The sequence below is a fragment of the Oncorhynchus clarkii genome, chromosome 22, assembly GCF_045791955.1.
Source record: "Oncorhynchus clarkii lewisi isolate Uvic-CL-2024 chromosome 22, UVic_Ocla_1.0, whole genome shotgun sequence".
Taxonomy (NCBI): domain Eukaryota; kingdom Metazoa; phylum Chordata; class Actinopteri; order Salmoniformes; family Salmonidae; genus Oncorhynchus; species Oncorhynchus clarkii.
Window position 1 is genome coordinate 29,620,671 of NC_092168.1, and position 16,300 is coordinate 29,636,970.

The 16,300-nt window shown below is 45.0% G+C and overlaps 1 protein-coding gene across 4 annotated transcripts in view; it reads left to right on the top strand.

Annotated features, from left to right (window-relative positions):
• LOC139380748 (E3 SUMO-protein ligase RanBP2-like) overlaps positions 1-16,300 on the top strand; it is a 34,324-nt gene that overhangs the window by 2,240 nt on the left and 15,784 nt on the right. For all 4 annotated transcript variants that reach the window (XM_071123736.1, XM_071123739.1, XM_071123737.1 and 1 more), the window contains exons 5-18: positions 288-518; positions 603-745; positions 902-1,097; positions 1,190-1,490; positions 1,572-1,753; positions 2,757-2,935; positions 7,899-8,022; positions 8,352-8,510; positions 12,248-12,385; positions 12,570-12,701; positions 13,423-13,638; positions 13,805-13,888; positions 14,022-14,163; positions 14,296-14,396. In XM_071123736.1, coding sequence (XP_070979837.1) covers positions 288-518; positions 603-745; positions 902-1,097; positions 1,190-1,490; positions 1,572-1,753; positions 2,757-2,935; positions 7,899-8,022; positions 8,352-8,510; positions 12,248-12,385; positions 12,570-12,701; positions 13,423-13,638; positions 13,805-13,888; positions 14,022-14,163; positions 14,296-14,396 — 2,328 coding nt within the window. The remainder of the gene's footprint in view (positions 1-287; positions 519-602; positions 746-901; positions 1,098-1,189; positions 1,491-1,571; positions 1,754-2,756; positions 2,936-7,898; positions 8,023-8,351; positions 8,511-12,247; positions 12,386-12,569; positions 12,702-13,422; positions 13,639-13,804; positions 13,889-14,021; positions 14,164-14,295; positions 14,397-16,300) is intronic.

The window sequence follows — 16,300 nt, forward strand, 5'->3', positions numbered from 1 at the left end:
TTGTTTAAAATGGTTTGCCTAACCTAAAATAGTGGGTCAAGGCTAAAGACTGACTGCATTGTGACTGGAGGAGTGTTTACAAACTGTGGCACTGGGTTGACACATGATCACTACCTGTACCACTCACCCCCTCGTCAGGAGTGCCTGTTGAGCTGGCAGCTGTTTAATGCATATGCCCTCCACACTGTCTCTCCCCTTAGGAGCAGTTGTTTAGCAGCAGATGGGCATGGGGGCTAGAAACAACTGTTTTAAAAGTCCTTGTTTTACTTAACTAACTCTCCCTCTAGGAGCACCTACTGAATCAACAGGGCCAACAGGGATGGAACCAGTTGTTTGACCTACTGCAGGCAGAGCTGTCTGTGAGGCCTGGCGATGCCCATATCAACATCAAGCTGGTTCAGTTGTTCTCCTCCGATGGCAGGCTGGAGGAGGCTGTCAAACACTGTCTGGCCACAGAGAAGAGAGGCCTGCTTAGATCTAGCTTGGACTGGTACTCTACTGTAGTACACACTCTGCAGGTCAGCAGGATGCTCACAAAATACAATTATGTTCTTATGGAATTACATGTACGATGGTAAAGTGATGAATTGTGTGTTTCTCAGGAATCCCTAGCCCAGCCCAGCGTTTCGTCCAATGAGAAGATGAGGCAACATCGGCAGAGAGAGCTACTTTTGGCACACTGCAGCCTGCTGAGACTGACTCTGCAGGGGAAAGGACTGCAGCCTAGCATCCAGGCCCTCTGGAGGTGTGTTTGTTACATCCAGGCTAGGCAGGGACATGTGAATGCTGTACTAGTCTACCAACAGAGCTCCTTCATTAGAGCACCACTCTGTAGAGTCCTATTAGATTGTAGCACTGTGTGTGTGAGTATTTAACCCCATTTCTCTCTGTTTCTGTGTAGTTTTGACTGTGCGATGCAGGGCCTGAAGAGGGCAGAGGGCAGTGTAACAGATGATCTGTCTGGGGTCTATGTGGAGATGAGGGGACATCTGTACCTGCATGCTGGCACTCTGCTGCTGAAGATGGCTCAGGAGAGAGAACAGCAGTGGCGAGCTGTCATTGATCTGGCTGCTCTCTGCTATCTGCTGGCCTACCAGGTAACACACACACAAGCTAGAGGCTTTGTAGCAAATAACAGTCCCTGTGTATCCAACTTCTTGTTTTCATTCTTCCTACTTGTCATATTTAGGTCCCCAGGCCAAAGAGCAAGGTGTCTAAACGGGACCAGTCTCCTCCTCAGCCTCTGGAGCTGCTGGCTAGTGACAGAAAGAGCCAGGCTGGACACATGCTGCTCAACCTCAAGCCCGAGACACACACCTTTGTCAGAGAGGTGGTGGAGGCGTTTGGGAACCGTAGTGGTCAGGGCGCTTTGTTTGAGTTTTTGTTTGGGCCTCTGGCTCCGGTCGGGACTTCCTTCATTGGCAACGATGACATCCGCTCCATCAACACACAGGCTCCAGAGATATCTGACCTTACCAAATGGGATAACGGTATGATGCGTGTGTGTGGCTCTACACAACAGGAGCCCAGCTGATCTCACACATAAGATCTCTAACTTTTTTTGTCTCTAGGCTCCATCCAGCTCCATGGTGGGGACCTCCAGCAGCTGTGTTGGCTGGGCCTCCAATGGTCTCTCTTGGCCCAGAGGCCTGCTCTGAGGGACTGGCTCAAACAGCTGTTCCCCAGGCTCAACCTGGAGACCTCCAAACTGGACACCAACACACCAGAGTCCATCTGCCTGCTAGACCTGGAGGTGGGCGTGGTTGCTCTACAGTATCTAGTCCTGAGTGATTTAGTGCTCTTTGGGGTTGTTCCGGTTAGATTATTACAAAATAATTATAATTTTCGAATTCGGGTTAGATTATTTTTAACATTAAATGCACTATGCATTATGTGGGTTGAATGCTGTATCACAGAAAAAACCATTCATAAAAGTCCCATGATGGTAGTGACTGCCCATGACTGCTTATCACTTATTAACCATCATTTATTCACATTACTTTAATCAAATATTTCAGTTGTGTATATTACATTTGTTTTATTTGATGACTTTTATTTCAAGTCATCTCATCTGTATAGAGCTGATGTCTGACAAAATCACTATTTTTAGTAGTTCTTCAAAGTAAATAAGGAACACTTTTATGACTGCTGAATACCAACTATCAATCACTTAGATCATGTATTTTCAGGTACTCCCTCATGAAGAAACTGCTCTCTTGGAATTATTCTTGATCGCGCATTCTTCTTTCCCTTACCTAGCAGGTGTAAAAGAAACACACACCGACAACTAGCTGCGCGATGGATTATGGTTATTGTAGTTAATTATCATGTTTTCTGCACTAAATTATGTAGAACATTGGCCTGTTGGAAACTACAACTCCCTACCTCATCGCATCTCATTTTGAGCTAGATCTGATTTATCTCTAGAGAAACTGCAGCGCAATCTGCGCATTGAGATCAGGAAAAAAAAGCGTAACGAATTGGAATTCAAATAATTGAACGACGTCGGTCAATTAGTTGTTTAAAAACAGGAAAATAACAAATATTGTTTATTCGCTCAGCACTAACAATATCTATGCTGTTCAGTTACGGCCTTATAACGATCTTAATACTGTCCTTCGTATCATATCATTGATGGTTTCCTTTTGCTTAATTTTTCATTCATACAATGACCTGTAATGCACTAAAAACTAATGCAAATAACTTGTTTAGGTCCTCCTTCTAACAATACACTGGGATGATTCCCTCCTGTCTAGGTGTTCCTGTGTGGGGTGGTGTGGTGCAGTCACACCCAGCTCCAGGAGAGGGCCAGGATCACTTCTACTGGTCAACATGAGCCCCGCTGCCTGCCCCTGCCCCTCCTCCACCACCTCTTCACAGACAGACAGAGGGACTGGTGGGACGCAGTCTACAGGCTCATACACAAACGAGCAGCGTGAGTCACGATGGGTTATAATCTCTGTAGTTATGTGATAGTTGTCTGAAATCAAGTGTTTTACTACATTTTACATTCTAGTAATTTAGCAGACACTACTTTCCAGAGTGAGTGCATATATTTCAGCTTTTTTTTATACTGCCATGCTCTACCAACGGAGCCACACGGGACTACACATACAAGCTCTGTAAAAATGACCCAGCGGAGCCACACGGGACTACACAAACAAGCTCTGTAAAAATGACCCAGCGGAGCCACACGGGACTACACATACAAGCTCTGTAAAAATTACCCAACGGAGCCACACGGGACTACACATACAAGCTCTGTAAAAATTACCCAGCGGAGCCACACGGGACTACACAAACAAGCTCTGTAAAAATTACCCAGCGGAGCCACACGGGACTACACATACAAGCTCTGTAAAAATGACCCAGCGGAGCCACACGGGACTACACAAACAAGCTCTGTAAAAATGACCCAGCGGAGCCACCCGGGACTACACAAACAAGCTCTGTAAAAATGACCCAGCGGAGCCACCCGGGACTACACAAACAAGCTCTGTAAAAATGACCCAACGGAGCCACACGGGACTACACAAACAAGCTCTGTAAAAATGACCCAGCGGAGCCACACGGGACTACACAAACAAGCTCTGTAAAAATGACCCAGCGGAGCCACACGGGACTACACAAACAAGCTCTGTAAAAATTACCCAGCGGAGCCACCCGGGACTACACAAACAAGCTCTGTAAAAATGACCCAGCGGAGCCACCCGGGACTACACAAACAAGCTCTGTAAAAATTACCCAGCGGAGCCACACGGGACTACACAAACAAGCTCTGTAAAAATTACCCAGCGGAGCCACACGGGACTACACAAACAAGCTCTGTAAAAAATTACCCAGCGGAGCCACACGGGACTACACAAACAAGCTCTGTAAAAATGACCCAGCGGAGCCACACGGGACTACACAAACAAGCTCTGTAAAAATGACCCAGCGGAGCCACACGGGACTACACAAACAAGCTCTGTAAAAATTACCCAGCGGAGCCACACGGGACTACACAAACAAGCTCTGTAAAAATGACCCAGCGGAGCCACACGGGACTACACATACAAGCTCTGTAAAAATTACCCAGCGGAGCCACACGGGACTACACAAACAAGCTCTGTAAAAATTACCCAGCGGAGCCACCCGGGACTACACAAACAAGCTCTGTAAAAATGACCCAGCGGAGCCACACGGGACTACACAAACAAGCTCTGTAAAAATTACCCAGCGGAGCCACACGGGACTACACAAACAAGCTCTGTAAAAATTACCCAGCGGAGCCACACGGGACTACACAAACAAGCTCTGTAAAAATGACCCAGCGGAGCCACACGGGACTACACAAACAAGCTCTGTAAAAATGACCCAGCGGAGCCACACGGGACTACACAAACAAGCTCTGTAAAAATGACCCAGCGGAGCCACACGGGACTACACAAACAAGCTCTGTAAAAATGACCCAGGCACCCACCCTTCCTCCTTCCTTCACTTGAACTGATCACTGATATTATATGTCGGTAACCCAGTGTCATAACACTGTCATGACATATACAGTTCCAGTCATAAGTTTGAACACACCTACTCATTCAAGGGTTTTTCTTTATTTAAATGTTTTTCTATGTTGTAGAATAATAGTGAAGACATCAAAACTATGAAGTAACACACATGGAATCATGTAGTAACCAAAAAAGTTGTTTGTGATTTTTTTCAAAGTAGCCACCCCTTGCCTTGATGACAGCTTTGTGTACTCTTGGCATTCTCTCAACCAGCTTCACCTGGGATGCTTTTCCAACAGTCTTGAAGGAGTTCCCACATATGCTGAGCACTTGTTGGCTGCTTTTCCTTCACTCTGCGATCCAAATTATCCCAAACCATCTCAATTGGGTTGAGGTCGGGTGGTTGTGGAGGCAAGGTCATCTGATGCAGCACCCCATCACTCTCCTTCTTGGTTAAATAGCCCTTACACAGCCTGGAGGTGTGTTGAGTCATTGTCCTGTTGAAAAACAAATGATAGTCCCAATAAGTGCAAACCAGATGGGATTGCGTATCGCTGCAGGATGCTGTGGTAGCCATGCTGGTTAAGTCATCATGAAGTGCTTTGAGAGACTAGTCAAGGACCATATCACCTCCACCCTACCTGACACCCTAGACCCACTCCAATTTGCTTACCGCCCAAATAGGTCCACAGACGATGCAATCTCAACCACACTGCACACTGCCCTAACCCATCTGGACAAGAGGAATACCTATGTGAGAATGCTGTTCATCGACTACAGCTCGGCATTCAACACCATAGTACCCTCCAAGCTCGTCATCAAGCTCGAGACCCTGGGTCTCGACCCCGCCCTGTGCAACTGGGTACTGGACTTCCTGACGGGCCGCCCCCAGGTGGTGAGGGTAGGCAACAACATCTCCTCCCCGCTGATCCTCAACACTGGGGCCCCACAAGGGTGCGTTCTGAGCCCTCTCCTGTACTCCCTGTTCACCCACGACTGCGTGGCCACGCACGCCTCCAACTCAATCATCAAGTTTGCGGACGACACAACAGTGGTAGGCTTGATTACCAACAACGACGAGACGGCCTACATGGAGGAGTGAGGGCCCTCGGAGTGTGGTGTCAGGAAAATAACCTCACACTCAACGTCAACAAAACTAAGGAGATGATTGTGGACTTCAGGAAACAGCAGAGGGAACACCCCCCTATCCACATCGATGGAACAGTAGTGGAGAGGGTAGCAAGTTTTAAGTTCCTCGGCATACACATCACAGACAAACTGAATTGGTCCACTCACACAGACAGCATCGTGAAGAAGGCGCAGCAGCGCCTCTTCAACCTCAGGAGGCTGAAGAAATTTGGCTTGTCACCAAAAGCACTCACAAACTTCTACAGATGCACAATCGAGAGCATCCTGGCGGGCTGTATCACCGCCTGGTATGGCAACTGCACCGCCCTCAACCGTAAGGCTCTCCAGAGGGTAGTGAGGTCTGCACAACGCATCACCGGGGGCAAACTACCTGCCCTCCAGGACACCTACACCACCCGATGTCACAGGAAGGCCATAAAGATCATCAAGGACATCAACCACCCAAACCACTGCCTGTTCACCCCGCTATCATCCAGAAGGCGAGGTCAGTACAGGTGCATCAAAGCTGGGACCGAGAGACTGAAAAACAGCTTCTATCTCAAGGCCATCAGACTGTTAAACAGCCACCACTAACACTGAGTGGCTGCTGCCAACACACTGACACTGACTCAACTCCAGCCACTTTAATAATGGGAATTGATGGGAAATGATGTAAATATATCACTAGCCACTTTAAACAATGCTACCTTATATAATGTTACTTACCCTACATTATTCATCTCATATGCATACGTATATACTGTACTCTATATCATCGACTGTATCCTTATGTAATACATGTATCACTAGCCACTTTAAACTATGCCACTTGTTTACATACTCATCTCATTTGTACATACTGTACTCGATACCATCTACTGTATCTTGCCTATGCTGCTCTGTACCATCACTCATTCATATATCCTTATGTACATATTCTTTATCCCCTTACACTGTGTACAAGACAGTAGTTTTGTAATTGTTAGTTAGATTACTTGTTATTACTGCATTGTCGGAACTAGAAGCACAAGCATTTCGCTACACTCGCATTAACATCTGCTAACCATGTGTATGTGACAAATAAAATTGGATTTGATTTAAGTGTGCCTTGAATTCTAAATAAATCACTGACCGTGTCACCAGCAAAGCACCATCACACCACCACCTCCATGCTTCACAGCGGGATCCACACATGTGGAGATCATCCTTTCACCTACTCTGCGTATCACAAAGACATGGCAGTTGGAACCAAAAATCTCATATTTGCACTCATCTGACCCAAGAACAGATTTCCATCAGTCTAATGTCCATTGCTTGTGTTTCTTGGCCCAAGCAAGCCTCTTCTTTTTATTGGTGTCCTTTGGTAGTGGTTTCTTTGCAGCAATTGACCATGAAGGCCTGATTTACACGGTCTCCTCTTAACAGTTGATGTTGAGATGTCTGTTGAACTGAAGCATTTATTTGGGCTGCAATTTCTGAGGCTGGTAACTAATGGACTTATCGTCTGCAGCAGAGGTAACTCTGGGTCTTCCTTTCCTGTGGTGGTCCTCATGAGAGCCAGTTTCATCATAGCGCTTGACGGTTTTTGCGACTGCACTTTAAGAAACTTTCAAAGTTCTTGAAATTTTCCAGAATGACTACCTTCATGTCTTAAAGTAATGGACTGTTGTTTCTCTTTGCTTATTTGAGCTGTTCTTGCCATAATATGGACTTGGTATTTTGCCAAATAGGGCTATCTTCTGTATACCACCCATACCTTGTCACAACACAACTGATTGGTTAAAAAGCATGAAGAAGGAAATAAATTCCACAAATGAACTTTTAACAAGGCACACTGTGTTTCCTCCGGTGCATTGGTGCGGCTGGCTTCCGGGTTGGATGCGTGCTGTGTTAAGAAGCAGTGCGGCTTGGTTGGGTTGTGTATCGGAGGACGCATGACTTTCAACCTTCATCTCTCCCGAGCCCGTACGGGAGTTGTAGCAATGAGACAAGATAGTAGCTACTACAATTGGATACCACGAAATTGGGGAGAAAAAAGGGTAAAATTCAAAAAAATAAAATAAATGTATGGGTCATGATAGTGTTATGACAATTTTTCAGCTTTCATGACATGGTTATGAAGTAAAGTGTTACCATAAGATCTGATTTAAGGTCCGTGTTAAAATGTAAAGGCCCAGGATGGAGAAGTCAAGCTGACTGATGGCTCTGTGGTTAACATGACTATGGTTCTGCTTCTGTCTGCGGGCCTAGTATGTATAATACTCTGTGTATCTGTGTTTGTAGGCCTGGCATGTCAGCCAAACTGAGGATGACGGTTCAACATGGACTAAGCACCTTGCGAGCCGGAGAGAAACATGGCCTTCAACCAGCCCTGCCCATACACTGGGCCCAGCACCTCAGCTCAGCGGTACACACACCTCAGCCAGATGAGACACCTGCCTTTTTCTGTTACACTCTACATTAGTGAACATGATATGTGCTAGGTGTCTGTCTGAAATGATTACCTCCGCATTTACTCAATAGTATTTATAACTTTGTATAATTATTATTTATAACTCTCGGACTAGCAAGAATATTCCACAAAATCCCTTTGGTAAAGTAAATTATGACTATATATAAAACAAAATAACTGAGAATGCAGCACTGAACGAGGTGTCCTTAGTAAAAATTCATGGTTTTGAAGGAATTACATTTCTGCATGTAATTCCATTAAATCTGTTCTGATGTAATTCCCAGGGGTTTGGTGTGAACTCATACTGCGACCACGAGTACATAAGGCGGAGTGTCCACTACTGGAACGTGGTGCTCCCCCTGCTGGACAAGATCAAGAGGAGACGTGGCATCCCTGGACCCCTGGACCCCCTGTTCATACACTTCCCCTCTAGAGACATAGAGGTGAGCTACCACCACAGCTGTTTCTCTGACCAACACCGTTAGTCTGCTGAGTTAAAGCATTGGCATGTGTGTAGACTTTTGATATCAAATTTAATTTTATTGGTTACATGCGCCGAATCCAACAGGTGTAGACTTTACAGTGAAATGCGGACCTACGAGCCCATTCACAGAAGTGCAGTGTTAAGACACATTTTGTTTAAATAAAAAGGGAAATAGTAACACAATAAAAACAATAACGAAGCTTTATACAAGGAGTACCAGTACCGAGTCAATGAGCAGCGGTACGAGGTAATTGAGATAATACACTGTGTACACAGTACATGTGAGTCGGGTTAAAAGTGACTAGGCAATCAGGATCTATATTTGTATTTATTATGGGTCCCGGCAGCAGCTACTCTTCCTGGGGTCCAGCAAAATTAAGACTGTTTATACAATTTTCAAAACATTACAATACATCCAGACTGTGTGCCCTCAGGCCCCTACTCCACCACTACCACATATATACAGTACAAAATCCATGTGTGTATGCTATCATGTGTCTGCCTATGTTTGTGTTGCTTTATACAGTCCCCGCTGTTCCACAAGGTTTTTATCTGTTTTTTAAATCTAATTTTACTGCTTGCATGAGTTACTTGATGTAGAATAGAGATCCATGTAGTCATGGCTCTATTTAGTATTGTGCTCCTTCCATAGTCTGTTCTGGACTTAGGGACTGTGAAGAGACTACATGGATACTACACCTCTGGTGCCATGTCTTGTTTGGTATGCATGGGTGTCCGAGCTGTACTCCAGTAGTTCAAACAGACAGCTCGGTGCATTCAACATGTCAATACCTCCCATAAATACAAGCAGGGATTAATTCAATCTCTCCTCCACTTTCATACATACATAAACTCAGCAAAAAAGAAACGTCCTGTTTTCAGGACCCTGTCTTTCAAAGATAATTTGTCAAATCCAAGTAACTGCACAGATCCCCATTGTAAAGGGTTTAAACACTGTTTTCCATGCTTGTTCAATGAACCATAAACAATTAATGAACATGCACCTGTGGAACGGTCGTTAAGGCACTAACAGTTTACAGACGGTAGGCAATTAAGGTCACAGTTATGAAAACTTAGGACACTAAAGAGGCCCTTCTGCTGACTCTGAAAAACACCAAAAGAAAGATGCCCAGGGTCCCTGCTCATCTGCGTGAATGTGCCTTAGGCATGCGGCAAGGAGGCATGAGGACTGCAGATGTAGCCAGGGCAATAAATAGCGATGTCCGTATTGTGAGACGCCTAAGACAGCACTACAGGGAGACAGGACGGACAGCTGATCGTCCTCGCAGTGGCAGACCACGTGTCACAACAACACCTGCACAGGATCGGTACATCTGAACATCACACCTGCGGATGGCAACAACAACTGCCCAAGTTACACCAGGAACGCACAATCCCTCCATCAGTGCTCAGACTGTCTGCAATAGGTTGAGAGAGGCTGGACTGAGGGCTTGTAGGCCTGTTGTAAGGCAGGCCCTCACCAGACATATCCGGCAACAATGTTGCCTATGGGCAGAAATCCACCGTCGCTGGACCAGACAGGACTGGCAAAAGTGCTCTTCACTGACGAGTCGCAGTTTTGTCTTTATCGTCGAAGGAATGTGCGTAACACCGTTGGCCTGTACTCTGGAGTGAGATCGATTTGGAGGTGAGGGTCCGTCATACTCTGGGGCGGTGTGTCACAGCATCATCGGACTGAGCTTGTTGCCATTGCAGGGAAGACATCCTCCTCCCTCATGTGGTACCCTTCCTGCAGGCTCATTCTGACATGACCCTCCAGCATGACAATGCCACCAGCCATACTACTCATTCTGTGTGTGATTTCCTGCAAGACAGGAATGTCAGTGTTCTGCCATGTCCAGCGAAGAGCCCCGATCTCAACCCTGTTGAGCACGTCTGGGACCTGTTGGATCAGGGGGTGAGGTCTAGGGCCATTTCCCCCTAGAAATGTCCGGGAACTTGCAGGTACCTTGGTGGAAGAGTGGGGTAACATCTCACAGCAAGAACTGGCAAATCTGGTGCAGTCCATGAGGAGGAGATGTTTTTGCTGAGTATTGTAGATTTGTAGTGGTATAATAATGTTATATGATGTACTGTTTTTTGTTTTATATGTTATGTAATTAACTTAATGTGTTTGGACCCCAAGAAGTGCAGCTGCTGCCTTGGTAACAGCTAATGGGGATCCTTAATAGATATAGATGTGAGTGCTACGGAGTGGTAGTCATTTAGACAGAGCATGCACTGACAAGCTGTAACCTGAGTATGCATCCTGGTAATCTGTCTGGCCCTGCGGCCTTGTGAATGTTAACCTGTTTACAAGTCTTAGATCATAGTCTTCTGGAACAGCTGGTTCTCTCACACATGGACAGTGTTGCTTGCCTCGATGCGAGCATAGATGGCATTTAGATCATTTGGTAGGCTGGCGTCACTGGCGTTTCCCGTTGTATTCCGTGATAGTTTGCAGGCCCTGCCACATCCGACAAGTGTCAGAGCTGGTGTTATAGGATTTGATCATAGTCCTGTATTGATGCTTTGCCTGTTTGATGGTTTGTCGCAGGGCCCAGCGTTGTCCGGTTTAGGGCAGGGTTTGGCTGGCTGGGATTTCCTTGTCCCATCGTGCTCTAGCGACTTCTTGAGGTTGGCCGGGCTCCTGCAAGCTGACTTCGCCAGTTGTAACACAGTGGTGCGGCTGGCTTCCGGGTTAAGCGAGCAGTGAGTCAAGAAGCAGTGTGGCTTAGCAGGGATGTGTTTTTCCAAGGACGCATGGCTCTCGACCTTCGCCTCTCACGAGTCTGTTGGGTAGTTGCAGCAATGGGACAAGACTGTAACGACCAATTGGATATCACAAAAAAGGGGTAAAAATAATCACCGACCACCAGGAACGCCGCCTCTGGATGAGCATTTTCTTGTTTGCTTATGGCCTTATACAGCTTGTTGAGTGCGGTCTTAGTGCCAGCATCGGTTTGTGGCGGTGAATACAACTAGGAAAAATACAGATTAATACTCTTGGTAAATAGTATGGTCTACAGCTTATCATGAGTTACACTAACTCAGGCGAGCAGAACATCGATACTTCCTTAATATTTGAGAATGCGTACCAGCTGTTGTTAATAAAGAAACGCACCACCACCGCCCTGGATCTGTCGTTCTGTACTGTCGATGAATTGACAAACCACGTAGCTTTTATATTATCTATATCCTTGTTCAGCTGTAGCTCCAAGAAGCATAGTATTTTACAGTTGTTGATAGGATAGTCTCGAACAGAGCTCGTCCAATTTTCTTTCCAGCGATTGCACATTCGCCAATAGAACCGCGGGTAGTCTCACCAGGGTGCTCGTGTGCCGGCCTCTATACGAGTGTCGTGGATCAGGGCCTGGTCCGGGATAATCCATGTCTTTTGCCTCCGACTCATTGAAGTAGAAGTCCTCGTCCAAATGGAGGTTAGTGATAGCTGTTCTCATGTTCAGAAGCTTTTTTCGGTCATAGGAAACAATAGTGGAAACATTATGTACAAAAAAGTTCAGATTACGACAAAAAAATACACTAAATAGCACAATTGGTCAGGAGCCTGTAAAATGGCCGCTATTCACTCTGGCGTCATGTAATCACTGTTGCCAAGCTGGAAAATTGACAAGACCAGTTTTAATGTATGCATTGCTCTATTTTCATTGGTTAGTGTGTTTGTGTTCATCGCAGATCCCATCAGTGAAGGGCTTTGAGGACGAGGCCAAGATAGCATTTGCGACCCTCCTGGACATCGAGGGGAAGACAGAGGAGGCTATCGCTACCCTGGAGACCATTAACAACATCTCGTCTAACTGGCACCTAGCTAGGGTATGTAGTGAGGGGTTCACTGCTCGACCTTGGTCTTGGAGTCTGTCACCTGCACTTTATCACCATGCTTTTAAGTGCAGCTCCCAGTAAAAAAAAATGTTAAATTCTGCCAGCATTTTTCTCTGTTTTACCATACAAAATGTGTTTGTTATGAATTGTCTTTTGATATATCTGTGTTTTGTAGATCTTCCAGCGTCTGTCTGAGGAGGCCGGTAGCGGGGTGGAGGAGACACAGGACAGGTGCATCATGTTCCTCAGGAAGTTCAGAACTTACCTGTCCAAGATCTACAATGCCAACGCTGACGACATGGATAAGGTTAGACACACACACTAGTGGTGCGCCGGGCAGCTATTTGTTCACTTGCCCGCAATTGCTAAATCTGAGGCCTGCACCCAACCCTAACCCACAAATATAGAATATGCGCTATAGGCTATAGTCAAAGACCGCAGAACCATTCTTTGATAGGGTTGCTTGATTTTTTTGTTGTTGCATGATTTTGATACGTTTCTACTAATCATTTCTGACATTTTGGTAGGCTATTTGTTAGTCATCTTCTCTATAATTAAATACATGCAGCTTCTCTTCTGTCATTAAATGTTGCCCTAGAAGACTAAATAAACCCTTGCTCACCAGAATAAATTGATAGAATGAATGCTTCAATCTAGTTGACATCTGAGAAAATGCAATAACTCAACAACAACAAAAAGATAAAGATGGCACCTCTACCGATGGTATTTAACTGAGCATTCCCATTCTCTCAAGATGCTGAAAGAAAGAAATCATATTTCTCCACTCCTGTTCCCGAGTAAAAATGTTGCCAATATTTTGTGTATCATTTTACTGCAAGAAATGCTTAATCCTGCCGCAGTTAATATTAAAGCTATGTGAGAAGTTATAGGCCTACAATCAGTGTCCAGATTTGAGTTTCCATTTAACCCATCTGAACAGTAGGCTACAGTTACCTTCATATAATCAAACGTTTAAGAGTTGGAAGCATGACATGACATTCAACCATATTCACTGTGTTATGTCCCAGCTGCCCGTTTCGATGGAGGAGGTGATGGATCTCCTGAACGATGTGAAACAGCAGCTGGAGGAGAGTGGAGAAGCGATGGATGAAGAGGACGACGGCGGACCGGTCCACTCCAGCCTTCAGTTTACTAAGCCTGCTGCTTCAATCTCTTGTGTCAAATTTGCCCCATTAACCCCCTCCCCCAGCAAGAGCTTGGCCTCTCCCTCCAAAAGACACCTGGTACTTTTAATTATAAATGTTGACTTGTAAACATATGTGAGACAGTTGCTCTTTCTATTTTTCAAACATGAACATACATGCACTCAGATTTACTGTACAGGTTGTTTTTCTCGCATAAATATTTTAAATATCTTTATGGGGGGGAAAAACTATCCTCCATTTCCAGATTTCCCCAAAGACGCCACCTCATTGGGCGGAGGACCAGAAGTCCCTCCTGCAGATGCTCTGCCAGCAGGTGGAGAGCCTCAAGGTCAGCCCTTGGCTTCATTGTTTTTGAGGATATGGGAGATGGATGTTAGCCATGTCAAGTGTGCATATTAATTAAATTAGAGATGTTAATGTATGGTTTCTATGTTGATAAGTGCTGTGTGGTTGTGTTGCAGAATGAGGTCCATGACCTGAGGCATCACTCGTCAGACAGCATGGCGTCACCCCACCAAAGAATGTATGGAGATGGGTACGGGGCTGAGAGCATGCAGGAGGGCTACCCCCCAGCACAGACCTTCCATGGAGCACCCCTCACTGGTAGGAACACAGTACACAACTGAGTTGTGTAGTTTGACTGTGTGATATAAGGAATAATGAAATAGCAATGTTTCTAGGATATTAAATTCTGAATGTTGATTATACCCTCTTTCCTCCTCTTTTTGTTTACAGTTGCCACCACACAGGCACCCTCTATGTATTACAATCAATCCCCTGCTTATAATGCCGGACAGTATCTCCTTCGTACGGCAGCCAATGTTACTCCAACAAAGGTATGTGTTTATACATTGGGATTCTTTAAGAATTGAGAATGGTTTAGTTACTTAAAGTGGGATAGTATTTTCAGTAGGGCTGGGTGATATGGCCTAAAAATTAATATATTGATTTCTTGACACATCTACTCATTCAAGGTTTTTTTATATATTTTTTAAGACTATTTTCTACATTGTAGAATAATAGTGAAGACATCAAAGCTATGAAATAACCCATATGGAATCATGTAGCAACCAAAAAAGGGGTTTGAGATTCTTCAAAGTAGCCACCCTTTGCCTTGATGACAGCTTTGCACACTTGGCATTCTCTCAACCAACTTCACCTGGAATGCTTTTCCAACCGTCTTGAAGGAGTTCTCACATATGCTGAGCACTTGTTGGCTGGTTTTCCTTCACTCTGCGGTCCAGCTCATTCCAAACCATCTCAATTGGGTTGAGGTTGGGTGGTTGTGGAGGCTAGGTCATCTGATGCATCACTCATCACTCTCCTTCTTGGTCAAATAGCCCTTACACAGTCTGAAGGTGTGTTGAGTCATTGTCCTGTTGTAAAACAAATGATAGTCCCCATAAGCGCAAACCAGATAGGATGGTGTATTGCTGCAGAATGTTGTGGTAGCCATGCTGGTTAAGTGTGCCTTGAATTATAAATAAATCACTGACAGTATCACCAGCGAAGCATCCCCACACCACCTCCATGCTTCATGGACCCACACATGCGGATATCATCCGTTCACCTACCCTGCGTCTCACAAAGACATGGCGTTTGGAACCAAAGATCTCAAATTTAGACTCATCAGACCAAAGAACAGATTTCCACCAGTCTAATATCCATTTCTCGTGTTTCTTGGCCCAATCAAGTCTCTTCTTTTTATTGGTGTCCTTTGGTAGTGGTTTCTTTGCAGCAGTTCGGCCATGAACGCCTGATTCACGCAGTCTCCACTGAACAGTTGAAGTTGAGATGTGTCTATTACTTGAACTGAAGCATTTATTTGGTCTTCAATTTCTGAGGCTGGCAAGTTACCTCTGCAGCAGAGTCTTTGGGTCTTCCCTTCCTGTGGTGGTCCTCATGAGAGACAGTTTCATTATAGCGTTTGATGGTTTTTGCGACCTCACTTGAAGAAACTTTCAAAGTTCCTGACATTTTCCAGATTGACTTAAAGCAATAGTGGACTGTTTCTCATTGCTTATTTGAGCTGTTCTTGCCATAATATGGACTTGGTCTTTTACCAAATAGGGCTATCTTCTGTATACCACCCATACCTTGTCACAACACAACTGATTGGCTCAAATGCATTAAGAAGGATAGAAATTCCACAAATGAACAAGGCACACCTGTTAATTTAAATGCATTCCATGTGACTACCTCATGAAGCTGGTTGAGAGAATGTCAAGCGTGTGCAAAGCTGTTATCAAGGCAAAGGTTGGCTACTTTGAAGAGTCTTAAATATTATTCTAAAATGTAGAAAATATAAAAAAGAAAGACCCTGGAATGAGTACGTGTCCAAACAGTTGACTAGTACGTATATCTAAAAAAAAAAGTTCTCGAAGTAAGCTTTGTACAGTTAAAAGGTCAAATACACTGCATTTCAAACAGTCAAAAAAAATCTAATGAATTCAGGGCTTGTGAAGTTATACCTCGGCTAAATATAGGGCTTCCACAATCATAAGTGGCAAAGCGGTCTAAGGCACTGCATCTCAGTGCTTGAGGCATCACTACAGTCCCTAGTTCGAATCCAGGCTCCATCACAACTGTCCGTGATTGGGAGTCCCATAGGGCGGCACACATTTGACCCAGCTTCGTCTGTGTTTGGCCAGTGTAGGCCGTCATTGTAAGTAAGAATTTGTTCTTAACTGACTTGCCTAGTTAAATAAATAAAAATAAGACCCACTAATGTAATATTTTA